This window comes from Ovis canadensis, chromosome 10 (assembly GCF_042477335.2).
Source record: "Ovis canadensis isolate MfBH-ARS-UI-01 breed Bighorn chromosome 10, ARS-UI_OviCan_v2, whole genome shotgun sequence".
NCBI classification, from domain to species: Eukaryota; Metazoa; Chordata; class Mammalia; order Artiodactyla; family Bovidae; genus Ovis; species Ovis canadensis.
Window position 1 is genome coordinate 50,512,369 of NC_091254.1, and position 25,744 is coordinate 50,538,112.

At 35.8% G+C, this 25,744-nt stretch overlaps 1 protein-coding gene and 1 pseudogene across 8 annotated transcripts in view; both read left to right on the forward strand.

The window, feature by feature from the left end:
• Window positions 1–25,744, forward strand: part of PSPC1 (paraspeckle component 1) — a 92,713-nt gene that overhangs the window by 3,556 nt on the left and 63,413 nt on the right. For 7 of the 8 annotated variants that reach the window (XR_011259478.1, XR_011259481.1, XR_011259479.1 and 4 more), the window contains exons 2-6: window positions 702–1,003; window positions 9,328–9,423; window positions 13,536–13,732; window positions 18,242–18,326; window positions 21,826–21,931. Coding sequence is in view for 2 of the 8 variants with exons in the window: in XM_069601753.1 (XP_069457854.1) it covers window positions 702–1,003; window positions 9,328–9,423; window positions 13,536–13,732; window positions 18,242–18,326; window positions 21,826–21,931 (786 nt within the window). In the remaining 6 variants the exon portion in view is untranslated. Of the gene's footprint in view, window positions 1–701; window positions 1,004–9,327; window positions 9,424–13,535; window positions 13,733–18,241; window positions 18,327–21,825; window positions 21,932–24,880; window positions 24,938–25,744 lie in introns of those variants that run through there. The other variant, XM_069601754.1, reaches the window with a different exon arrangement.
• LOC138446631 (ribosomal biogenesis factor-like) lies at window positions 4,197–4,614 on the forward strand (annotated as a pseudogene).

Sequence of the window (25,744 nt, forward strand, 5' to 3'; positions counted from 1 at the left end):
AATAACAAGGATATGTGTACATGCTTTTCTGTTTAATGGAGAGACTTCTTATAGCCCATGAACGGGTATTTGCTTTTCTTAGTGTAGTGGGAGAAATGTGTAGACCATGAAAATGTTTTAGAAGAAGTAATTAATAACACCTGATGGCAGTTTTTTTTTTTTTAAACAAATAATGTAAAATAAATGGAAATGAAAAGGGATTTGTCCGGCATTGGAGAGGTGGTACACATTATTAAGATACAAATAACAAACATGAAGTGTATAGAGAAACTATTTTCAATAATAGTTTCTAGTAATTGATACTTGGTCTTAAAAAGTATTTCTGTATTTCCTTTAATACATTTAGGAGACTTATAAAAGATACTGGTTGCATGTTTAATAGCTGGTAATCTACACTCCATGGGTCATAAAAGAGTTGGATTTGACTTAGTGACTAAACAATAGCAGTCTGTTTATGAACAGATCATCTTTGAGGATTTTTAACAGAATGTTGAGGTTGGAACTTTCTATTAAAATGTTTAAAACTACTTATCTTAAAATTAATAAAATACGTGTGATACCATAACTGAAAGACACAGAAACAAAGTGGCCCTGTCAGCCATTTTGTAAAACTACCCAGCCCTCTTCAGAAACAAGCCACTATTAAAAATTTTTTTGTTAACTGTAATTTTTTAAAAAGTGATCTTTTTCTTCCTAAAAAGGAGTCCAGAACACTGGCTGAAATTGCAAAAGCAGAGCTGGATGGCACCATTTTGAAGAGCAGACCTCTCCGAATTCGTTTCGCTACACATGGAGCAGCCCTAACTGTTAAGAACCTTTCTCCAGTGGTTTCCAATGAGCTACTAGAGCAAGCATTTTCCCAGTTTGGTCCAGTAGAGAAAGCTGTTGTTGTGGTGGATGATCGTGGTAGAGCCACGGGAAAAGGTTTTGTGGAATTTGCAGCAAAACCTCCTGCACGAAAGGCTCTGGAAAGATGTGGTGATGGGGCGTTCTTGCTAACAACGTAAGTTTAAACGTCTTCTATAGAGTTACACATAGGCTTCTTTCTGTTCTGCCTCTTTTCTATGTAGTTCCTTCCCTGTATGTTGTCTTGGCATGTGGTAAATAGGTGTTGAGTAAGTATTCAGTGAATACAAATAAGGGTATTATTTGTGTACCTCCAGGAGTCAAGAATCAATAGTTTACTCAAACTTCAGTGTATTAATCCATATGGAATCTCAGGAATGTTTTGTGTTACCATTTTTATTCAGCCTATTGAATATGTATTAGGTGCAAAGCAAAACGTTACATTTAATGAATGAGGTTTTAATCAGTTTTGAAATATAATTTACATATGTTAAAATGCATCCAGTTTTGCATGTATAGTGCAGTGAAGTTTTAAAAAATGTATGTAGTCATTTATCCTCCACCACAATCAAGATAACATTTTCAGCATCCAACAAAAATTATGTGTCCTTTTGCAGTTACTCCTCTTATCCCTGCCTAGACTGCTCTTGATCTTTCTGTTACTATAGTTTTGTTTTTTTCTTATATTTCATATAAATGAAGTTATATATTAATAGTATATATTCTTTTGTGTGTGATTTCTTTTGCTTAGCATAATGTTTATGAGATTTCATCCATATCACTATATTAGTATTTTGTTCCTTTTTATGGCCAAGTTACAACTGTGGTGACCTTTGGGTGGATGTTCAAGTGGCTTCTGACTACTGGCCTTTGTGAATAAAGCTATTACGAACATTTGTGTATAAAACTTCTTGTGAACAGTATACTTTCATGTAGCTTAGGTAATACTTAGGAGTAAATGTATGTTCAACTTTATGAGGAAATCCCAAACTGTTTTCTAGATATGTGTATCATTTTACATTCCCGCTAGCAATGAATAAGAGAGTTCTAATGATCATGCCCCTCAGCAACACTTGAAATTTTTAGATATTCTAGTGAGTGTAGTGGTGTCTGTTTGTGGTTTAAATATTGTTTTCTTAACAACTGATGATAAGTATCTTTTCATGTGCTTTTTGGATATGTGTCTTTTTGTGAAATGTCTGTTGATATTTTTGCCTTGAAAACAAAATTTATTTGGCTTCACCGCAGCTTAGTTGTGGCATGTGGGATCTAGTTCCCTGACCAGGGGTCAAACCCCGGCCCCCATGCATTGGGAGTACAGAGTCATATCCACTGGACCACCAGAGAAGTTCCTTGCCTGTTTTTTAATTGGCTGGTTTGTCTTAATGTTTTTTTGACAATTTTGGGTCTAGGCCTGTATTAACACTATTTTATCCCAGTCTGTGGCTTGCTTTTTAATTTTTTAAAAAAGATAATTTATTTAATGGATTTATTTGGCTGCACCTGGTCTTGGCTGCGGCAAACAGAATCTTCCATCTTAACTGGGGCATGTAGAATGTTTAGTTGCCATATGGCAAGATTTTTAGTTGCCGCGTGTCGGAGTGTCCAGGGATCGAACCCAGGTCCCCTGCATTGGGAGTGCAGAGTCTTAGCCACTGGAGCACCAGGAAGTCCTTTAAATTTTTTTTAATCGTGTTTTTCAAACCAGAAGTTGTTCTATTTTGTGAAGTCCAGTTTATCAATTTATTTTCTTTCTTGGTTTGTTCCTTGGAATTTTTGTATATGAAATCTTTGCCTTTCCTAAGGTAGCAAAGCTTTCTCATATTTTCTTGAGAAATTTTATAGCTTTTTGTTTAAACCTGTGATACGTTTTGAGTATGAGGTGAGATAGCAGTTCATTGCTTTAATGTTCTGGCACCATTAATTGAGAAGGTTATGATTTTCCCTTTGTTACCTTTTACCTTTATCAAGTAACTGGAAAAAAATCTGCTCTCTTTCCTGTTTCATTGATTGGTATGTCTATTATGCTGTTACTGTACTTCTTAATTACCTTATCCTAGACTTTGAAGTCAGATAGTAGCATCCAGCTTTATTCTTTTTTTTTTTAATTGTTCTGGTTATTATCATTTCTTTGTATATCCTTACTGATTTTAAAATCAGCTTGTCAATTTAAAAAGTTCGCTGGGCTTTTGGTTGAAATTGTTTTGAATCTACAGATCATTCTGGGGAACATTAACATCTTCACAGTATCAGCACTTTTCCAATCCATGAATGTGATGTGTTTGTCCATTTGCTTAAAAATATTTTAAAGTAATTATAGTGGTCATTAAACCTGTTGCCATATTAACATGGCTTTCTTTTCAGTTTGCCCACAAGAAAGTTCTCAATGTGCATTCTTAGTCTTCAGACTGAATTTGTAAAAGTTCCTAAGTTGATTATTGAATGGATTTCTTTTAGCTCTGGCACTTAAGCTATTGATTGGAATCATTCAGATATTTAGGGTTTGGGGAATTGGATACAAAGACAGTGTAGAAAAATTGTTTTCTATCTCCAAGGAGCTTAGTTTGGTGACTTGTGAAGCATTTTTCAGTTTGTTTTTGACAGTTAAGCATTTGTGCTGAAGCTCTTGCAGAGCAGACATTTTACAGCTCTGCCAGCTTGTTCTCTCAGAGATTTTGGTCTTGTTCCCATTCCCTTTGCTTTAGAGAGATGCTCTCTTTCCCCGTCATCACAGATCTTGCTCTCACATTTCATTCACATTTTGGTAAGATGTTATCTCCTAAGGGAAGCTGACTGTTTTACGTTAAAATAGCCTAATGCTTTACTCTCCAACTTAACTTTTCTTCATAGCACTTAAGGTTGCATTCTCTACCTAGAATGTAAGCTCCCCTGAGGTAGGGACTTTGTCTCGTTTAACACTATAATCCTGACACTTGTATTCTGATATTTCCTGGATTCTTAGTAAGTTTGCAATAGAAAGAGTGAAGGAAAGCAAGTCCTAAAGCAGTAGGCAAAGCATGTAATTAGTATATGTTTTCTGTTGTAAGCTTTGATTAATTGCGGTTTGTTAGTCGGTAACTGATAAATATTTAACTATTTCTTCTTGTTCAGTCACTTAAGTCGTGTCAGACTCTTCGTGACTCCGTGGACTGCAGCATGCCAGGCTTCCTTGTCCTTCACTAATTCCTAGAGTTTGCTCAGATTAACGTCCATTGAGTTGGTGATGCCATACAACCGTCTCATCCTCTGCCGCCCTCTTCTTTTGCTTTCAGTCTTTCCTAGCATCAGGGTCTTTTCCAGTGAGTCAGCCATTCACATCAGGTGGCCAAAGTATTTCTTAACAGGTAGCTTTTAGAATAATTCATAAATAACATGCAGATGTCATCACCTGGAACTTGAGCAGCTGCACAGGGATCTTGGAGGTCTGATGATGGCCAAGAACAAACTAAAAGAGCAGAAGTCCAGGAATGTATTCCATATAACTAGCTAAAAAAGCTTTAAGGTTAAAAATAAAGTAAAACCTGTTACCACCAATCTTTAAGAATATAAACATTGTGAATGCCGAAAAAGTTAACAGTGAATAAAGCTTTTCTAGATAAACAAAAGGAACATATAGACTTCTCAAAAGGCCTTTGCTTTGAGCTGCTGCAGAAACAGTTTTCTCAGCAGTGTCATGAAAATGTACCATTTAATGTTGATGAAGCTACAAGATTAGTGGTCCAGTTGTAATACATTGGTGATGCATCAGATTCCCCCCAAAGACCAGTCAATTAAATGTTTTATATAAAAAATAATTTATATACAGTTTTGAGGGCTTCCCTGGTTGGTGGCTCAGATGGTAAAGAATCCACCTGCAATGCAAGAGGATTCAATCCCTGGATTGGGAAAATCCCCTGGAGAAGGAAATGGTGATCCGCTTCAGTATTCTTCTTTTTATTATTTTTATTTTTTAAAAAATTTTTTAGATTTCATGGCTGCAGGCACTGTCTGCAATGATTTTAAGTGAAAGTGAAGTCTCTCAGTCATGTCCGGCTCTTTGCGACCCTATGGACTGTAGCTCACCAGGCTCCTCTGTCCATGGGATTTTCCAGGCAAGAAAACGAGTGGGTTGCCATTTCCTTCTCCTGGTTCAGTATTCTTGCCTGGAGAATTCCATGGACAGAGGAGCCTGGCTGGCTACAGTCCCTGGGATCACAGAGTCGGACATTACTGAGTGACTAACACTTAACACACAACACTTAGAGGGAATGGGCAAGGTATTGAACATTTTATCTGTCTTATTTCATAATCACGATCTCTTGGATTTCTGGAGAACTGGTTATTATTTGTCCCATTTTTCAGATAATAAATTGACTCAGAGATGTTAAGTAATTTGTTAAGATTTCACAGCTAATAAATGGTGGAGTTCAGTCTGATGCCAAATTCCTTGCTTCTTAAAGTATGCCACAGGTGGAGTGGTTTCTACTTTCTGTAGATTTTCCTTGCTTAGGTCTTTTGTTGTTAAAGCTTCTCATGGAGCTCCAGATGTCCTCCCTGCTGTTTGAATACTTGGTCTCAGCTGAAGTGTAGATTTATAGAGAGGGTTTTCCTGACTGCCTTATCTAAAGTGGCTCCTCTCTTATTCCTTCTGACAGTGTGATTTTTTTTCTTGGCTCTAAAATGATCCTTTTATTTTCTCATTTAGGGGCGGGGGCAATTTTTAGAAGACTTGGCAGGGATTGTTTTGTTTATCCTTGGATCCCTAGCTCCTACTAGTCTTGGAACCTGTTAGGTGATCAGATTTATTGACTAACTGAATCTCAGATATCTTAGTTAATATTACAGGGATTTTGTTTCTGAATGTAGACATCTTTTATAATCAAGATTTCTCTTGAAAATATCTTTAAATTGTCATGAAATGTTGTATACTATACATGGCTTTAGATAAATAGCTTTGTATACAGTATGTATAATGCTTAACACATAGTTGAAAAAGTATGTATAAGTTATATATCTATGCTGTTTCGAAATTACTAACGAGGCAGAAAAATGATAAAAAGGGAAAATTAAAAATTTATGATTATAATGGTATGCCCACATCTTTAAACTTTAGAATCATATCTAGAGCAGCAGAAGTGCTGATACTTAGAACTCACATAAATTGAGGAGGCATAATGATAATGAAAAGTGCTCACTTTTCGAATTTTTCTTTCACTTTTTTGTTGTTTTAAAGATCATTGCAGGTTAACTTAAATGAAGATGTAGTGGTCTGTTCTTACTGTTTTCCGAATTATACCCTAACAATGCTGTGGGAGTTGTTTCCTCAGAAACAGGAAAATGTGTCTTTTAATTTCAATTTAGAGAAAGATATTTTCCCTTTAAAGAATCCTTTAATGTTAGTGTAAATGTTACCTTTATCTTCACTAATTGTTAGCATTTTGCCATAGCTTTTTCACTATGGGAAATACATACATTTTTTTTTTTCTTTTTTATTTGCCGATTCAGTTGAGTTGGCTGCAGAGTACAGTACTGAATTACAGTACTTGGCATGTATATCCTTTGAATATTCTCTTGTAGAGCTGCAGTGTAATTGTCACACTGAGGAAACAACGCTTACCCAATATTATTATTTAATATTGAATGTCAGAATTTAATCCTAATTGAATATTAAAATTTTTTCCGTTGCCTATCAATGTATTTTATACTTTAAAAAAAAGTTATCTATTTATTTATTTGGCTGCACCAGGTCTTAGTTGTGGCATGTGGGATTTAGTTTCCTGAACAGGGATTGAACCCCGGGACCCTGCATTGTGAATGCTGAGTATTAGCCACTGGACCACCAGAGAAGTCCTGGGTCTTACTTGGTTACATAAAAATTACTATATTTAAAATTTTTCACACTTGAACATTTATCAGTTTTACAGTCAAAGTAATGATTAACTTAGGGGCAACGTGAGAAGGAAAAGGTATCAACAATTCCAGATTTAACACATGGTTGTCAGTCTTTTTTTCTATATAATATTTACCTATGTTTGTAGAAGGAGTAAATTAAGTAATTACATGTATAAATAAAATTTTTAAAAATTACTTATTTGGCTCTGCTGGGTCTTTGTTGCTGCATGAGCTCTTCTCTAGTGGTGATGCACTTTGGGCTTCAGTAGTTGCAGCTCCCTGGCTCTAGAACAGGCTCAGTAGTTGTGGTGCATTGGCTCAGTTGCTCCAGGGCCTGTAGGGTCTTCCTGGATCAGGGCTCGAACCTGTGTCTCCTGCATTGGCAGGCAGATTCTTTACTTACTGAGCCACCAGGAAAGTCCTGTAGACAAAATTTAAGTTAGATTTTCCTTCTTTCTTTATTTTGCCACGTCTCCCAAGTCTTGTGGGGTGTGGAATCTTGGTTCCCTGATCAGAGATTGAACCTAGGGTGCTCAGTAGTGAGAACTTTGAGTCCTTATGTTAAGTTTAAAACTTAAATAAACAAGGTGGGTTGGACACAAGAGTGGTGCATACAATGAAGCCATAAATGTTCACATTTTAGCACGTATCCCAATAAAACAAGACGCAGTCCCTTAAAGATGTCCCTTGTGTGCAACATGCATGGTCTTAATATGATGAATGGTTGTGGGTGATCCTTACTCACTTACTCATATATCTCTTGAGAAATGGAATAGTGGAAGCAAGATGTAAATATATAACATTTGTATGTGTTTGTCAAGTTCTCTGCCAGAGAACTTGTAGAAAAGTATCTAGTGGCCACATTTATGTTGAAATTGAATTTTTTTTCTTGGCCAAGCCTTGGAGTATCTGGGATCTTAGTTCCCTAACCAGGGGTTGAACCCTTCCCCCAGTGTGTTGGGAGCACAGAGTCTTAACCACTGGACCTCCAGGGAAGTCCCTGAAGTTGGAATTTATAATTATAACACTTACTCAGGTGTACAATTACAGTTACTCAGGTGTAGTTCTTACCTGGCTCTATTACTCTTTGAATGTTTGTGGTCCTGCCTCAGCTTCCAGGGGGTAAGTGGTTCATACGACGTGTCTTCCTTTTGTCCTTGGGCCTTTTTGGGTCCTCTTACAAGTACCACATCCTCCTGTGGGCTGGGTGGGTTCAGGAGTTCTCAGCTGCTTTCTCAAACTTCATTGAGTCATGTGAACTCTCTGAGGGTCTATTTACTCATTCTTTATTACATTTCTGTTTTTATGTATTGACATGAGGTCTCAGACTGGAGAATGAGGCCTGTAAGTTCTTTTTCTTTTGGGTTTCCACTCACTTTACCTGAGGTTTCTAATTGCATTGTTTTTATTTACTCTAAGGTATTCCACACATGCTTGTGATTCTTTTTTTCTCTCAGATGTCTCACTAGCTCAGGAATAACTTTTTATGTGACCATTTTATAGCTTTACTTTCCATATAGAGAAGGATTTAGTCTCTGTTAATCTCTGGGTCTTTATTTATAAAGGGAAATATTTTGAACCCTGAAAGCTCCTTCACCTCTCTAGCTCCTCTGTTAACACCTCAGAAGTTAGCCATGATTTTTTTTTCTCTTTAAAGCATCTGTTCATTTTTCAGACTTGCTTTCATGCTGAGAGACTGATAGCAAGGAAACTTTAATATTAGTATGTCATCTCCTCCACTTATTTCTCTTGTCTTTCTTCAGTGAGCCTTCCCTTCCTTAGGAAAACAATACAGAAGGAGGGTTTCCAGGTCAACTCTTTCATCATCTACTCTTGTCCCCACACCCCATTTCTTCCTTGATTGTGTTGCTTTTGGCTGTCCCTCTACACCCCCTTGGACTTCTCTGGTGGTTCAGATGGTAAAGCGTCTGCCTATAATGTGGGAGACCTGGGTTCGATCCCGGGGTCGGGAAGATCCCCTGGAGAAGGAAATGGCAACCCACTCCAGTACTCTTGCCTGGAGAATCCCATGGATGGAGGAGCCTGGTGGGCTAAAGTCCATGGGGTCGCAAAGAGTCAGACACTACTGAGCGACTTCACTTCACTTCTACACCCCCTTCCCTTTTGCTTGACTGACATCTTTTAGGCTGATATATTTTAGGTTTTAGAAAGACTTTTCCTTTTGAGACTAGTTGGGCAGTGGAAGGTTAGGAGCTGGGTGAAGTTGGGAGTTTGAGGCCATGGAGGGGATGGGGGTCCGGGTATGTGTGTGGATGAAACACACAGGCGAGTTGGATACTTGCTCCTCTGCGTTGCCCTTTGTAGAAGTTAACTGCAGTGGTCAGGCAGGTCTATGTTGATGTTTTTTTCTGTGGTCTCGAATAGACTCCATGCTCTAAAAATAAGCACTCATTTTTGACTTAGATGTTCACCTGTGTTGGTGCGCCAGTGTTTATTGACTGATTTTATGTGTATATGTGATACTTTCTGAGACTTTTTTCTCAGATAAATTTTCCAAGTTTGTATTTTGGAATTATTATAAAAGATTTCTAGGAAGATTTTAGTTCTAGATACTGTTTTAATTCTTATTAATGCTTTTTACCTATCCAGGACCCCTCGTCCAGTCATTGTGGAGCCCATGGAACAGTTTGATGATGAAGATGGTTTGCCAGAGAAACTAATGCAGAAAACTCAGCAGTACCATAAGTAAGATCTTAATAAGATAAATTCTGATAAATTTAGAATGTGCTTTCAAGGGTATTTATTACTTTACATTTGTTTATGAATATTGTTGGATTATAAGGTGTTCTACTTAGTCTTGTTAGCTAGTAACAATTGTTAGCCAGTAACAATCTGGTCAATAGAGTGGGCTGGTCTACATGGAATGCTAGTTTTCTTGTGTATCTTGGTAAAAGGTTAACTTGACTTCAAAAAGTTCAACTTTTATAACGGGCATGGTTGGGTTCCATAAGAGTATACTGTCTGTAGTACCTATGCCAGAGAAACAGTGAATTTTAGATACAAAAGTTTCTGTATTGACTATGCTACAGGTGTATTATGAATTAAGAGGAGACTTTAGCAAGAGTAGAAAGATGGTTCTAGTTAAATAACTTGGGAAAGGGTAAGAATTATTCTTCAAAGTTGTGTGTTTGTATGCATGCTCTGTCAGTCGTGTTCTACTCTTTGCAACCCCATGAACTACAGACAGTCAGGCTCCTCTGTTTGTGGGATTTTTCCAGGCAGGAATACTGGAGTGGGTTGCCATTTCCTTCTTCAAAGAATTCTTAAAGATGAAAAAAAAAATAACCTTTTAACAAGTACTTTTCATTCAGTGTGGTTCAGATATTTTTATGTAAGCTGACTGTGTGAATACATTGTGTTGTTCTTAACTACTCAGTTGTTTATTATAGTAAGATTGTAGTGAACTTCCCTGGTGATCCCATTAGTTAAGACTGTGCTTCCAAAGCAAGGAGCACTGGTTTGATCCCTGTCAGAGAACTAAGATCTCACATGCTGTGTGGTGTGACTGAAAAACAAAAAACACTGTAATATTTGCATGCATGAATCTAAATATTGGAACGCCTTTGTGCCAGGCACTGTCCTAGATGCTGCCAGTGCAACTTAGAACTGTTTTTGCCCTCATGGTGCTTAGATTTCTAGTGGCAGGGCTACACAATAAATACTGAACCAAAGATTAATGTTTTAATAAATATACTAAGAAGTGAGAAATACCATTTAAAACCACTGAAGTGAGGTATGATGCTAAGGTCAAAGAGTATGCATATTTAATGGTGATTAATTCTGGTAGATGGTTCTCCCAAAATATTATACCGATTTATACTCATTGGTGTATGCATAAAAGTATTTCTCTTCATCCTGACCAAAAAATGGTTATGATTTTAAGATTTGATAGTTTGTGTTCAAAATAACGTTTTACACGTTTTAATAGCACTCTTTGATATTTTAGTGTAGACTGGTTTTCCCCTTGTAGTTGATTTAAATGACAAATGGGGGTGCTTTTTTATTGATTGATTTGGCTTTTGTTGTGGCACACAGACTCTATAGTTGTGACTTGAGGGCTTTAGTAACTTCACGACATTTGGGATCTTAGTTTCCCGACCAGGGATTGAACCCACGTCCCCTGCATTGCAGGACAGATTCTTAAATACTGGGTCGCCAGGGAAGTCCCTGGGTGCTTATTTTTAACTGGTGTTGGAGATGTATCAATGAACAGAATAAACCAGAAATTCTTGCTATATGGAGGAATGGGTAGCCTATCCCTTCTCCAGCAGATCTTCCCGACCCAGGAATTGAGCCAAGGTCTCTGGCATTGCAGGCAGATTCTTCACCAACTGAGCTATCACGGAAGCCCTTGGGAAGCAGGGGATAAACAATAAAATAAAGGTGGCAGAAAGACAGGGAAAAGTGGGTGTAGGGGAGCAGAAGAATATGCCTCTTTTTATACAGATGGTTAAGGAAGCTTTGTGAGGGTAGTATTTGATTCACAACTTGAAAGCGGAGGTGGGGGGAAGGGGCTGGTGGGGGAGGGCACCGGGTGGGATAGGGATCTCAGTCAGCTGAGGGGTACGGCTCTGCAGGCTTTGGGGGAGGACTGACATGGTGCAGGTGCAGTGAGGAGGCCAGGTGAACTGGACCAGGGTGAGTATGGGGAACCTTGTGGCGATCAGGGGAGTTAGGACGTAGTGGGAGGAGTGCAGACTATGGGGCTTGTGGGCTATTGAACTAGCTTTGGCTTCTGTGATTCATGTGAAAGGAAGAAGCAGGATAGTGATTTAATTTTAAATTTAAAGCAGCTTTGTAGCTGCTCTGTTTAGATTATAAAGAGCCACTGGTGGGATTGGGGAGGTAAGTTTAGGATCCTGGTGACAGGAAGTGGTTACAGTGATGATGACCAGAAGTGGTCAGATTCTGAATGTGGTTTGAAAATAGATTGGATTTTGCTGATGGATATGGAGATGTGGGAGAAAGAGAGTTAAAAGAGTGATGATGAGGTTTTTGGCCCAAATAACTGGGAAGTAGGGACTTGCTAGTGACTGACATGGAGAACCTGGAGGAGTAGATTTGGGGAAGGAGGATCAGGAACCTTGTTTTGGGATCTGTTGTCAAGGTAGTTGGATTTGTGTCTGGAATTCAGATGTGCTGTTTGGGCTCAAGTTACCAATGTGATGGAAAAGAATGTCAAACTCCTGAATGCTCATTTGACAGAAGTTGGAAAGGTCAAAAGGAATCAACAGAGACTGAGTGGGAGCAGTCCCTGAAGTGGGAGGGACATCCAGCAGAATGCGTCCTAGAAGCAAGGGATTGGTAGTAATCAGTTGTAACTCAACCATGTAAATTTCTCTTAAATGTTGTTTCTCAAATGGCTTACATTTACTTTCCTATTCATTTGACTTCTGGTTATAGCTTATTACAGATTCTAAGTAGAACATCCTTTTGTATTCAGGAATTAGAGAACTGGAATTATAAGGGTGTTACAAGAAGTGGAATTTATAGATTGTACTTGTTTTATTGAAAAAAAAAAAAGCCCAAACCAAACTTGTTTATATAACTGAATTATTCCAGCAAACGTTACATGATCTCATAATATTTTAAACTTTACTGCTAAAGAGTTATGCTCTGAAGGGAATATTCATGAAACTTAAGAGTCAAGATTCAAATTCAGCTCTGGTGCCCCAAATCCATATTGTTTCAATAGTGTTTCTTTTGGGAGAAAATGAAGTTTTTATATTTATTACTGTAGTCAACACCTGACTTAGGAACTGCTAATAAACAGTTCTTTCAGAAAAATTAGTGGGTGGTGGATCTCTATTCCTTTCCCTTTTCCAGTCAATGCTTTAAAAAGACAAAAGATCCAAGTCTGTTTTTAGGCCTAGAATCCCTTGATCATGGTTAACTTTGATTTTATCTACCCCCTGAATATCTTTGAGGCTGTTTCTTGTCACTACGTTTTCCTTCTGTGACAACCTCCTCCTTTATCTCCCAACTTTGTCCCATCCACCATCTTCCCCTCCCCATCCCCAAATAAAAGTTAAAATTTATGATTACAAGGCAGCAGTAGTTTTATTGGTGGGTGAGAATTGTGTTCTTATAAAAGTACTTTTGAATAATTGAAATTCTTTGAATGTTGGGTACATTCATAGGTCTTCATTTAAAAGATTTTTTCCCCCGTCATATATTCATTCATTTAAGAAATAAATACTAAATGTGTACAATGTGCTAGGTATGTGCTAGGTACTTAGGTATAGTGGTTTACAGGAATTTCATGTGCTCATTGAGTTTACAGTCTAGCAAGGCAAACAAGTATACAAATTGAAGTAAATTAGGCCTGTATTATTTGGTGTAGCCAATTAACCTGGCATATAACACTCAACAAACTGTTTCTGCTTTATCACTGTCCCTAAAAGTTATTACTTTTAGAAAAATCTGACTTCAGACCATTAACTTAGGGGACATTTGCTTCATATGTTACAGACTGCCTTATATAAAATTGTTGATTGAAAACCAGAAAGGCCTTATTGCAGGTGGTAATTTGGGGAGTGCAGGTTGTAGTATCTGGTTGTCTTCATTTGAATCCTGGTTCTATTGCTTACTAATTAGTTGGGCATCTTTGGGCAGTTTCTTAAACTTAGGCTTGTTAAAGTGCTTGACAACATTGCTGTGAAGTATTTCTTGGAAGTTACTTGTCAGACAGTGCCATGAACACTATACAAGCTTAGTTAATGGTAATGCTTGTAGTTCTTATGTGTTGTTTTAGTTTTTAAACATGTGTTTCTTTATGTCTTTTCATGTAAACTTAGGGAAAGAGAACAACCACCACGTTTTGCTCAGCCTGGGACATTTGAATTTGAGTATGCATCTCGATGGAAGGCTCTGGATGAAATGGAGAAGCAGCAGCGTGAGCAGGTTGACAGAAACATCCGAGAAGCCAAAGAGAAACTGGAGGCGGAGATGGAAGCCGCCCGGCATGAGCACCAGCTGATGCTCATGCGGCAAGGTACGTTTCTCATTGATAACCATTACTATTGAAGTAGCTAGTTAAGAGTTTCAAGACAGTTCAAACTCAAAATACTAGAAACAAAATTTTTGCTTTTCTGAGAGAACTTCCTTATGAAAAAATAAATTATTAAAAAAGCTGACTATTTAAGATTCTTACTACGTGTCAAAAGATTACAGATGGATGTTCCTTGGCGGAGATGAAAAAGATTCAGGTTTGCTGATGGATATGGGAATTTAGGAAGACTAAATTCTTAGTATTTGGCAAGAACACTTTAAACACTTAAGACAGAGCTAACTGAATTTTTTCGTGTGTGATTTTTTGTTGTTAACTGAATTTTTAAGAGTGCTCATAACAGGTGTTATGAATAACATACATTTATTAATATTCACTGGTCAGATACTTAATGTGACAAGCTGCTTAAGTATATATCAGAAACTTACTTTTTCCCAACCTTGTTTCTAGGTTTCTTATTATGCCTGCTTATATTCTCTTTCCTCTTTGTTCTTTTCTGTTAATTCTCCATGTAATTTTTTCTGATTCTTCCTATCACTTTTCCATTTTCCATAAAACTTTTTTTTTTTTTCCTTAAAATTTTTTTTTTTGCTGTACTGTGCAGTTTGCAGGATCTTAGCTTCCTGACCAGGGATTGAACCTGTGCTCATGGAATAGAAGTGTGTAGTCCTAACCACTGAACCACCAGGGAATTGCCCAGAATTTTGCGTTTCTTTAAAGCATCTAATTGCTTTCTATTTTGCTTTTAAATTTTTTGCCTTTTTTTTTAAAATTTAATATTTCATTAAACTTTTATCTCCCCTGGAGGAGGAAATGGCAACCTACACCAGTATGCTTGCCTGGGAAATCCCATGGACAGAGGAGCCTGGTGGGCTATAGTCCATGGGATCACAAAAGAGCTGGACACAACTTAATGACTGCAACAATAACAACAGAACCTTTATCTACCTTCTCTTCGCTGCCCGTCAGAGATGAAGGTGCTACAGATAGCTGCCTGGTTTCTATGGCAACCTTCTTTCTTTTTTATATATATAAATTGTTTTTATTCTTTATGAATTTTACTGACTCAGCTAGTCTTTTTTTTTCTGTACAGCATTTTGGATCCTAGTTCCCTGACCAGGGATTGAACCTGTGCACCCTGCGTTGAGAGCACAGAGTCTCAACCACTGGACCACCAGGGAAGTTGGCAGAGGCTTTCTTATTGGACTTTCTGTCATCTAATCTTGCCTTCCTCTAAACTATTATTTGTACTAGAGCCAGTATTTTCTTTTATTTATGTATTTATTTTAATTGGAGGCTAATTACTTTACAATATTGTAGTGGTTTTTGCCATACATTGACATGAATCAGCCATTTGCTCAGCATTCATCTATAAATCTTTATATGGTAGATTCTCATTTTCTTTAGTGTAAAATCCATGTTAGCTTTTTTTAGCCTGTTCATTACATGTTTTGGAGAAGGAAATGGCAACCCACTCCAGTATTCTGGTCTGGAGAATTCCATGGACCCCATTCCATGGGGTCACAAAGAGTTGGACATGACTGAGTGAGTAACACAATTAGTACATGTTTTTGAAGCAGTTTCAGTCAACTCACTGAATAACTGCTTGTGCCAAGTAAGTTAAAATCCAGCTCAGCAAACAGCAGAAACTAGTCAGATATTTTTGGTTTCTTTGGTACCCTAAACCTAATGTTTCTGTAAAGTCACTCTTTTTCTAATAAAATTTAACTCATTCATACAATATACTAGTATGTTTAAAGATATACGGTAAGTCCTCTCAATAGGAATCTTCAAGTTGCAAGCTTCCAAAGATGTGTGTTCCATCAGCATCAAGTGTGAGTGAAATTGCAGCTTGCCCTGTTTCCTATTGCTGATGACTCCTCAGCTCTACCATCTCCCATCTTCTCTCCCTCCTCCAGTCAGTAACTCTTCTTGCCTGTTATTTTTAATATTCATTATTTTATTTATATTTATAATCTTTTACAAAAATACTTCCTTTTGGTTGTGTTGGGTCTTGCTGCATGTAGGCTTTCTCTAGTGTCGGTGAGCAGGGGCTGCTCTTTGTTGTGGTGTGTGGGCTTCTCATTGTGTTGGCTTCTCTAGTTGCGCATCATGGGCTCCAGGGCACACAGGCTTTAGTAGTTGTGGCTCACAGGCGCTCATTAGTTGTGGCTAGTGGGTTCTAGGCTGAGAAGTTGTGGTGCAAGCGCTTAGTTGCTCCATGGCATGAGGTATCTTCTTGGAGTGGGGTTTGAACAGCTGTGTCCACTGCATTGGCAGGCGGATTCTTTACCACTGGACAACCAGGGAAGCCTCCTGGATTATTATTATTATTTTTTTTTTTAAGAAAAATTCCTGTGTTATTTACTGGATTAAAGGATAAAAAACACCTCAGATTACATATTTTTTGGGTAATACTTTCCTCCAGAAGTACATTATCATGGCAGTATACAAATATATTTAACTTCTTGTGAAATTTCAGAAACTTTGGGTATTAGCAACTTAAAAGGAATTAATTGGAAGATACAAAATGTTGTTTTAAGTTGATCGTGCTCCTGCTTCGTATTAGATAGTCTGCTTATCAGATAATTTGATTGTCAGATCCTTTGAGCTAATTTTTGTACCCTGTTGTGATGAGGAAGCATGATCTGAGAGGGCAAAGCAGCTTTCTTAACAGGCCCAGCTTAAAAGGAGATCCAGTTTTCAGGAAATATTCATGCTCTTTTCTTAACTCCTTTTCATAGAAGAAAATACAGTACATATTTTTACATTTATTGCTATATATGTTGCTGTTTTAAGAGCAGCAAACCTAGAAAACCAGTAATAAAATTGTTACAGGATACACTGTATTGACTTTCTTAGTTAATGGTAGTAAGATATTTTCCATGTTTTGTCTTATTGAAGCATTTCCCCTTAGGAATATAAATAGACTGTATGTTTTTAGTCTTTAGCAGTCTAACCAGCTATAGAAATTATATGACAGTTATGGGCTCTCAGTGTTGGTTGGACAATGAAGTCATCTAGGGAGCTTCAAAAAAGAAAAAACTCATAGCTGATTCACATCCCAGGAGATTTTGGTTTAATTAATCTGTGGTTAAAAGGCACTTGAGCAGTTCTAATGAGCTAGTAAGGTTGACAGTTAATGGTAAAAATGTTTGAAGATCATTGTTGTCATGTTTTTTAGATAGCTAAATGTTTTTTTTCAACTAGCATGTTATCTGAATCACCTGGTTCCTGGTGCATATACCAAAGCAGACTTTCCTTGAGCAGAGTCCCCCAATTTTTTTTTTAAATTTTTGTTTTTTTAGTTTCTCAGTTGAGACTGAACATCCAGGTCTGGGATGTGGCATTTTGGGAGGAGCTTTGGAATACTGACATATCATGCCTGGATGACTAGAGCCTTATAATCTGTCTGGATCTTTTTTTGTGTACATAATTAATTCATAATTCAATCTTTTTTAACCTTCAGGGAGGATAATATTACCTTTTTATAATTATGATGCCTATGTTGTTATAGTTAAGATGTTAGAGTTATTTGCCTGTGGGATTTTAACTTGAGCCGTTAGTATTATAAGAATTCTGAATATAGTATTTTATTAAGAAATGTTTGAGATAATTTATGTTCATTTTAGAAATTTGAGATAACATGGTTATAGAAAAAAGAAAGCCAATAATTGTGTTATCTGGAGTACTTATATATATTTTAAAATATATTTATTAGTGCATGCATGCATGTATAATTGGGTAGGATAGTACAAAGATATTTTAACACTTGGGAAGTTTATCCACTGCTTCTCAAATGGGCATCTTTCATTGCATTGCTTCACTCTGAAAGCCTTGTTCTTGATATGTGACATGGGTTGGTGACAGTGGGAATGCTCGTCCTGTTTAAAGTGGGCTTGTTCACATCAGTGTTCAGCCCTTTTTCCCCTTTCAGGAACTGTCCCCTCTTTTCTTCATGTGATGCTGATTTGATGCAGGAGGAGACCTGCTGATAGTGTTGAGAGGGATGTTTTGGGGTTTTATGCTGTGTCCTATCCCATTTTCCCTACTGTTTCTGGTCTGATGCTAAATGTGCCCTCTGCTGATGTTTCCCAAGGCATCATTTTGGGCTTCAAGCTTGCTGCTGAAAAAAATTGTAATTTGCTCAAAACTGTATAAATGAAAATGTAGCTATTGTTCATTCTATTTTTAGTATTTTCCAGACCCTGTGTTAAAGCAGTTACTACCTATTTTAATTTTTTAGCATAAGGGTAGATTTTATTTTCTTCATATACCTGAAGAAATAGGCCCAGAAATGATACCTGGTTCATTACACAGCTTATAATCTTTCATTGTAGAATGATGCAATAAGACTTTAAAAAGAGAAGCTAGGTGCATGAGTATAAATAAGTTACTACGTATATTGCCAGTCGTGGAGAACCTGTATGCTTATAGATGTAAAAATACAGAAGAAGAAGCTAAAAATATTAATCTGTAGTCAATATTTTGTAGATTTAATGAGGCGTCAAGAGGAACTCAGACGTTTGGAAGAACTCAGAAACCAAGAGCTACAAAAACGAAAGCAAATACAGCTGAGGTAAAGAACATCATTATAATGTATATGTGAATATATGTAGCTTTTATTGCATATGTTATTAATAAAACTCCAGTGTCTGTTATTGACAAGTTGTATTTAATATTAATAACAGAATTGTCCATTTTTTACTACAGTTATGGGATTAGTAACAATCTCCCATAATTCATTATTCTATTAATATGATTCTAGCCAGTTGTGGACACTTCACAGACACTGTGAACTTAGAGGGCTAGGCATTATTTCATCTAATTTACTGTAAAAATGGACTGATTTACTGAACTATTTTTCTATAGATGTGTATATTTTGCATTCTTAGTTTTGATTTTTCCATGTGTTTAAGACTGGTCTGAATGCCATTATGCATTTTTGTTCTTCTGATAATTTATTTAAAAAAGATATCTGGCGGTGGAATTCACGGTAAAAATGGTATGAGCATCAGAGATCTCAGTACATGATAGACAACTGTGACAGGCATCTTAAAATCTTTTAGGTTAAGGAAGGAAGTTTAAGGGAGTAGTTGATCCAGATGTGGAAAGAAAAAGTAACAATTTTTCTTGCATCTGCAAGATTTAATTGTAAAATATAAGATAAATATTACTCTTACATGTTTCAACAGTCTTAATTAGGAATTGTAAGCACTGCTATGATAGATTAAAGCAAACTTAAAATTTTGTTTTGAAAGTGCTGTTAAAGTACTGAGTGCTGTGATGGGAAGTAAGGTTATCATGGGAAATAAAAGAAAGTGAAAACCTGTTAATGAGTTTGAAGTGTCCTCAGGGTCTGGAGGTAGATAGTAGTTCATATAGTATATTTTTCCAACTTTGTACCTGATGATATCAATGTATGTGTGTTTCTGTATTAGGACTACTCTGATTTTACTCTAGCCTACTTACTCTCAATTTATAGTACTTGGCAGGCAGCATCAGCATCTTAGCCTCAGTACTGTTGAGTCATAAGCTGACTCACCTGTGTTGTGATAAACCCTCCAGGTGACTCAGGCATTCTGAAGTTAGGAAACCACTGTTGTAAAAGAAACTCCCCAATTAACTCCTTTCCCAAGGGGCCGTTTTCAATGTCTTTCTTTTTTTTCAAACAATTTTTATTTATTGATTGATTGATTGCTACACTGGGGTCTTTGTTGCTGCCTTTGGGCTTTCTCAAGTTGCAGAGAGAAGAGGCTAGTTTCTAGTTGCGGTGCACGTTTTTCTCGTTGTGCCTTTTCTTGTTGTGGGGCACAGGCTTTAGCGTGCGGGCTCAGTAGTTGTGGCACGTGGGCTCAGTTGCTCTGTGGCATGTGGAATCATTCCAAACCAGGGATTGAACCCGTGTCCCCTGCATTGGCAAGTGGATTGTTTACCACTAGGGACGTCCTCAGTTTCTTTCTTACTGCTTTTTACTGTTTTATGTAATTGTGTTTAAGTCTCTACTTGTCCAAATAAAAGGAAACCTCCTCTCTTCTAAAATAAACCTTTCTGAATCTAGCTTTCTCCTTTTACATTTATCCTTTACAGCTAGGCTTTTAAAATTAGTGCCCTATACTTATGCTGAAATAATAAGTAATTAAAAGAAAGCAGTGTGGGATGCAAACTATCATGTATAGAATAAACAAACAATAGGGTCCTACTGAATAGCGCAGGGAACTATATTCGGTATCCTGTGACAAACCATAATGAAAAAATATATAGAAGATATAGGTTTGCAATTCTGAAACTATTTTTTTCCCTTTTTGATCAAGACTTTATTGAAAATAATGTATATACTTTCTTAAATGAATAAATTAGGTAAATATGACCTGAGCTTTCTCATTGTTGGAGAAAGAAAGAAGGCAGAAAGGCTAAAATGAAAATGAATTCTGTCATGTTCAGTGGGGATCAGTATCAGTGTGAACTGAGTACCGTTTTGTCTAGACAGATAGAAAAATACAGATGTATGTATATATGTGGGTTCATATGTATATATATTTCCTAGCTCTGTCTACCCAGAAGCAGTGATGCCTTGGGAATAATGCCCAAATTTTTGTTTCTGAATACCATTCTCCAATAAAAGGAACCAGGGCTTTTTGGAAAAGTGGCTGATTCCAGTATTAAAAAGTCTAAGTTGACTGATGTTGTGCCAGAGTGAAGGGAAGTCCTTGAGCTAAGCTCAGGCCTGTTGAAAGAACACAGGAGCTAAACTGAAGACGCTCCTAAAGGCCAAAGTTGGAACAATTTCAACAACAGAATAAGAAATGATAGGTTTTACATTTGTCAAATGATATTTACTGAGATCAAATACCCATGAGTCTGTGCTGATAAAAGTAATTTAACAAATAAGTAAATAAATGGAGGAGAATGGACAGCTCTTCCTTAGTTGTTAGAAGTCGAATCCAAATAACAAATGGGAAAGGAACCTGAGAGAAAATTACCAAGGAATGAATACTGCAGTAATACAGGCATACCAAAGTTAGTATGGGTTTGGTTCCAGGCTACCACAATCAAGAGAATACCTCAATAAAGAGTCACCTTTATATTATACTGTAGTCTTTTAAGTGTGCAGTAGCATGATATCTTAAATATTATTATATTTTCAATATATTTCAATATTTTGAGATAATATTTTCAATAAGATTAATATTTTGTGGGTTTCCCTCTTGATCATATTACAGCTAATTATTATTTAATAGTAATCCTTCACATACATATTGTATTTTTGTTGTTCCGTGCTTGAATATACCTTTGGGGCAGAGGTTGGCAAACTTTTTCTGGGAAAGGGCTCCTTCTTAAATATTTTAGGCTTTCCAGGTCATATGGTCTCTGTCTCAACTATTTAACAGTGCTCTAACCCAGAGGTAGCCACAGTGAGTGAATGATTGTTCCAAAATTTACAAAAATAGGTGGTACATAGATACCTGCTCCCAGGAGATTTCCTCAGTGGGTTGATGCAGTGAGGGAGAGGGGGCTTGTGAAGGCTTCCTTCTGTACATAGTAGGATTTTTGTCTCTGCAGTGTGGTAATTTGCAATGGTTGGTACTAACTGCTTTGCCATTGGTGAATTCCAGGCTTTTTCTTTGTTCCGTAATAGAGTACTGGTTTGAGCTTTTGGAGAAGGAAATGGCAACCCACTCCAGTATTCTTGCCTGGAGAATCCCATGGAGGGAGGAGCTTGGTGGGCTACAGTCCATGGGTTGCAGAGTCGGACACGACTGAGCGACTCCACTTTCACTTTCACTTTGAGCTTTTGGAGGCTGGATTTTTTTTGACTGTAAGCATATAACTAGGATGCTGTTATTTGACTTTTTTTTAAATTTACCCTAGATAATTACCATTTCATTGGTTTGTTTGATTTATTAGAGGTTATAACAAAATAGAAGGAAGATAAATTTGATTAAGTCACTCATTATCAGAGACTGGCATAATGTATAAATACATGATACACATAAATGATTTTATTTTACCTGAAATAAGATATCTGGTTATGGCTTATATGTTACACTCTGAGGTTTTATTTACAAATCTCTCAGGCATGAGGAAGAGCACCGTCGTCGTGAAGAGGAAATGATCCGACACAGAGAACAGGAGGAGCTGAGGCGACAGCAGGAGGGCTTTAAGCCAAACTATATGGAAAATGTAAGTAAAGTACTAGTTAACTAAAGTGATTTTATATTGTCAGGTGGATGATGTATACTTAGAATTCTTTAGATATTGCCTTATATAGTACTGTATTTTCTAATCTTTCTGAATCATCATGTTTATGATAAACTAACAAGTCTCTTAACCTCTTACAGGTAGTAAACCAAAATTAGTTTCTGAAGATAATCATGCTTTATGAAATGAATATTAAATTTTGCTTCATTTCACTTTATCTTTTTTTAATTGCTGCTAAACTAGGAATCTTGATAAATCCTGTCATCGCCACTTGACTGATATTCACCATTAATTGATGTCAGTTCTTTAGTTTGGAAGATTTTAGACATATAGAAAAGTAGAGTAGTATATGCTTATTAGTCAGCCATAACAGTTATTAGTACTTGGCTGATCTTTTTCATCTTTAAGTAATCCTGAAATTTTTTGTATGAAAACCTTGACTTCATGTAATTTTATATGACTGTGGACCTATAAAAGATAAGGATTCTTAAAAAAAATTCTTTATCATACCTTACAAGTTGTCAGTTACTTAATATTAAGTAGTAAAAGCCCCAGTTTGTCCAAGTCTTCAATCTTTTAAAAAAATAATTTGGTTTCTTCAAATAGGTTGATGAATCCATTATTTTTTAGTCTGTAGGTTTTCTTTTTTTGTTTTTGATTGCTTCCTTACTGTTTTTATTTTTAAAGAAACAGCCCCTCATAAAGAATATTTCACATCCTGGGTTTTGTTGGTTATATCCTGGCAGTGATGTTCAACAAGTTTCTTTATGCCCGAGTTTCTTACAAACTGGAAGTTAGTTTTAGAGACTTTATCTGACTTAGGTTTTTGTTTTAGGGGGTCAAAATGGTAGGGTAAAAAAGAATACTTCAAATGTGTTATAACCCACAGGTTCTAAATGATAACAGAGTCTCGTTGTTCACCTTAGATGAATGACAGCTTAACAACTGACTCTAAAAAATACTTACCAATATTTTTTTCTCTGTTTTAAAGCCATGATTCTTAAGTTTCTGAGGCTAAACGTATTAATTGAAATCACCGGTGCCTTTTTTTTTTTCCTGACTGTCTCTGTCCCTGAAAAATTTTAAAGCTTTTTAAATTAAAATGAATACAGCAAAGTAAATCCTAAGTAGAATAGTAATCAAGAACTTTTTATTTTGCCTTCCATCAAGTAAATATCCTTTGAATGAAAATTACATTTTCATTTAAATTCAGTTAGAAAATTTTTTGTTTTTTATAATCACACTAAAAGTTAATAGATTTTTAAATCCCATTACCAAATTAGTTGAGTAAATTTTTTGAGCATTGGTTTTTTTTGTTTTTTTCTTTTTCTTTTTTTTTTAGTAATTTCTAGCTTTATTGCAATTCTCTTTTCCTCTTGGATACATAATACTTACATAGTGACATTTTAAAATTGTCTTCTTTTTCACTGTTAAATTTTAATATAAATTTGTTGGATTTATCAATGTGAGAATATTTTACAGTGGTAAAACAATGTGGAATTTTAAAATTTTCCCAAATGCGTATATTTTGAAAAGTAGTAAAGTGTTTTAATCTTAGAATATAGAAAAGTACATGTGATACATTTCTTAGAGAAATTTTATTTCATTCCATTGATAACTAGGAAATTCTTCCTAGTTCTTCTGTGTACCTCAGTATATCACTTTCTAAAGTGCTTGTCTATAGTTAAGCTGGTGGGATTAGCTTTCTTAATATTTTTCTGGCGTAAACTTTATGTCCTTGGAGCAAATATGTAGCTGTGTCTAATGATTTAAGTCATTTAGGGACCAGAAAGAAATGATTACTATGTTCTGTTAAACTTAAGTTGGCTACATCGAAAGCTTGATTACAAACTCTGATTCTTTGAAATTTCACAGTTTTTAAAAATGTACATCAATATTTTTTAATATGTCCAAGTGGTAGGCATAATTAATGAAGGACAGACAGTTTTGACTTCTAATGCAAAAACTATTTAGAAATCTTGCTACAGTTTAAAATTGAAATCCTGCAAATACTTAAAACATTGGAATGTTTCAAATTTATTTTAATGGTGGGTAAGATGTAATAGCCAGGGAACTTTGAGAATAAATAAATTAGATATTTAAAAGTATGGCAGGTTTAGTGGAATTTCAGAAGTAGCTCATTTATTGTTTCACAAGATTATGCTGTCAGAAAAGTTAGATGATTAAATATTTTAACATAGAGTTTTAAATAGTTACCAAAAGAATGTTTTACATATTTGAAGCGTCATAAGATTAATTTGGGTGGAGTAAAGGTCTGCAAAGGAAGCCTGGAACCTCCACCCATTTTTATACCACCCTACCACAGAGCTGAGAATGGTGTTTACATTTTTAAAGTGTTGATAGATAAGGAAAAAAAAAGACTACTAAACAGTACTTGTGACCATTAAAACTTAAAAGACTTACTCTTTGACTCTTTACAGAAAAAGTTTACTGAACTGTGGGCTGGAGTTGGTGATTTTTTTTTTTTAATTAATAGTCATGTTAGACTGCAAAGTTAGTATGTTCTTAATTTTTTGGAAAGGAATCATTTAAAATAGTATGTAGCAATGATATTTAATATGTAGAGGAAAATATAGTCTTCGTTCTATTTTCAGGTTTTTCTGAGATAAGAAACTATGAATAGACAAATTTTTCATCATTTTGGTCTCAGTTTTATTTGGTTCCTAGCTTCATAATGCTTGTCAGTATAAACTAATCAGGCACTAAAGAAATATTAACAAAAGCTCTTTACTGGTCTTAAGTGGTTTGTGTTAATAGAAAAACATCGAGGCCATTGTTGCATCAGTTATTCTTCATTTATTTTCAAAACTGTCTCTGGAAAAATTTGTTGAACAATTTTAATGTTTGTTTTTGTTTTTAAAAGCTTTGAAATTAGGCCCTCTTATGTGCTTCTCTTATTTCCCTGTTCAGTGTAAAGGGAGGAATCACATGGTAAGTGTTCAGCTTGCCTGAGTAATAAAAGTCATGTAGGTTTACTTGGTTTGTTTTAAGATGCCACCTCTCACTTCTTTCTAATATTCCTATTAGGAATATTCGAACACAACAAATAGTAGCTGCTTTGGAGTATTAAAAAAACACTTATTTTGTCTTGAATAGTATATATTTTTTAATGTATCAAAAGACCTATTATATTTGATCACGTTTTTCTTTGTTAGCTTTCAAATTGATCATAATATTATAACATACATAGGAATATATTTTTAAGAGTTTCAAGAATATGCCAACTCTTCATCAATTAGAAGCTGTCATTTTAATTTCATACCTTATTTCTCCTTAGAGGAAGTGATGCTTTTTGATAATAAATTTGTAATTATAAATTAAACATGTTATTTTTCAGTCCTGCAGTATAATATTTTTTTGACTCCTGTATATATTTTTATGCTGTTCCTTAATTTCATTTAGGTTTGTTTTTACTGCAGTATAATGGGACCATTTTCTAGACAGACCAATTTCTAGGTTGAAATTTTCTACTTATCACAATTTTACAGCTTTGAACACAGAAGTTATTCAGTTAACAGTAAGACTTTGTGAATCTGTCTTTATGATTGTCTTTTTTTTTTTAATATTAGGTTGTTTTATTGCTTGTAGATTCAGCAGTTTAAAATTTAAGTACTGCTATGTATGTACCAGTCTTTATTTGTGGATACAGCTTGGATTGGAGTAAAGAGGAAATTTTAATTAGAATATTTTAAAAATGCAGTTTGCTGGAGTAAACTTTCTTGGAAAAATGATGATGTCATAAAACATGTAAATATCTTTCTGGCTTTAGTAGTG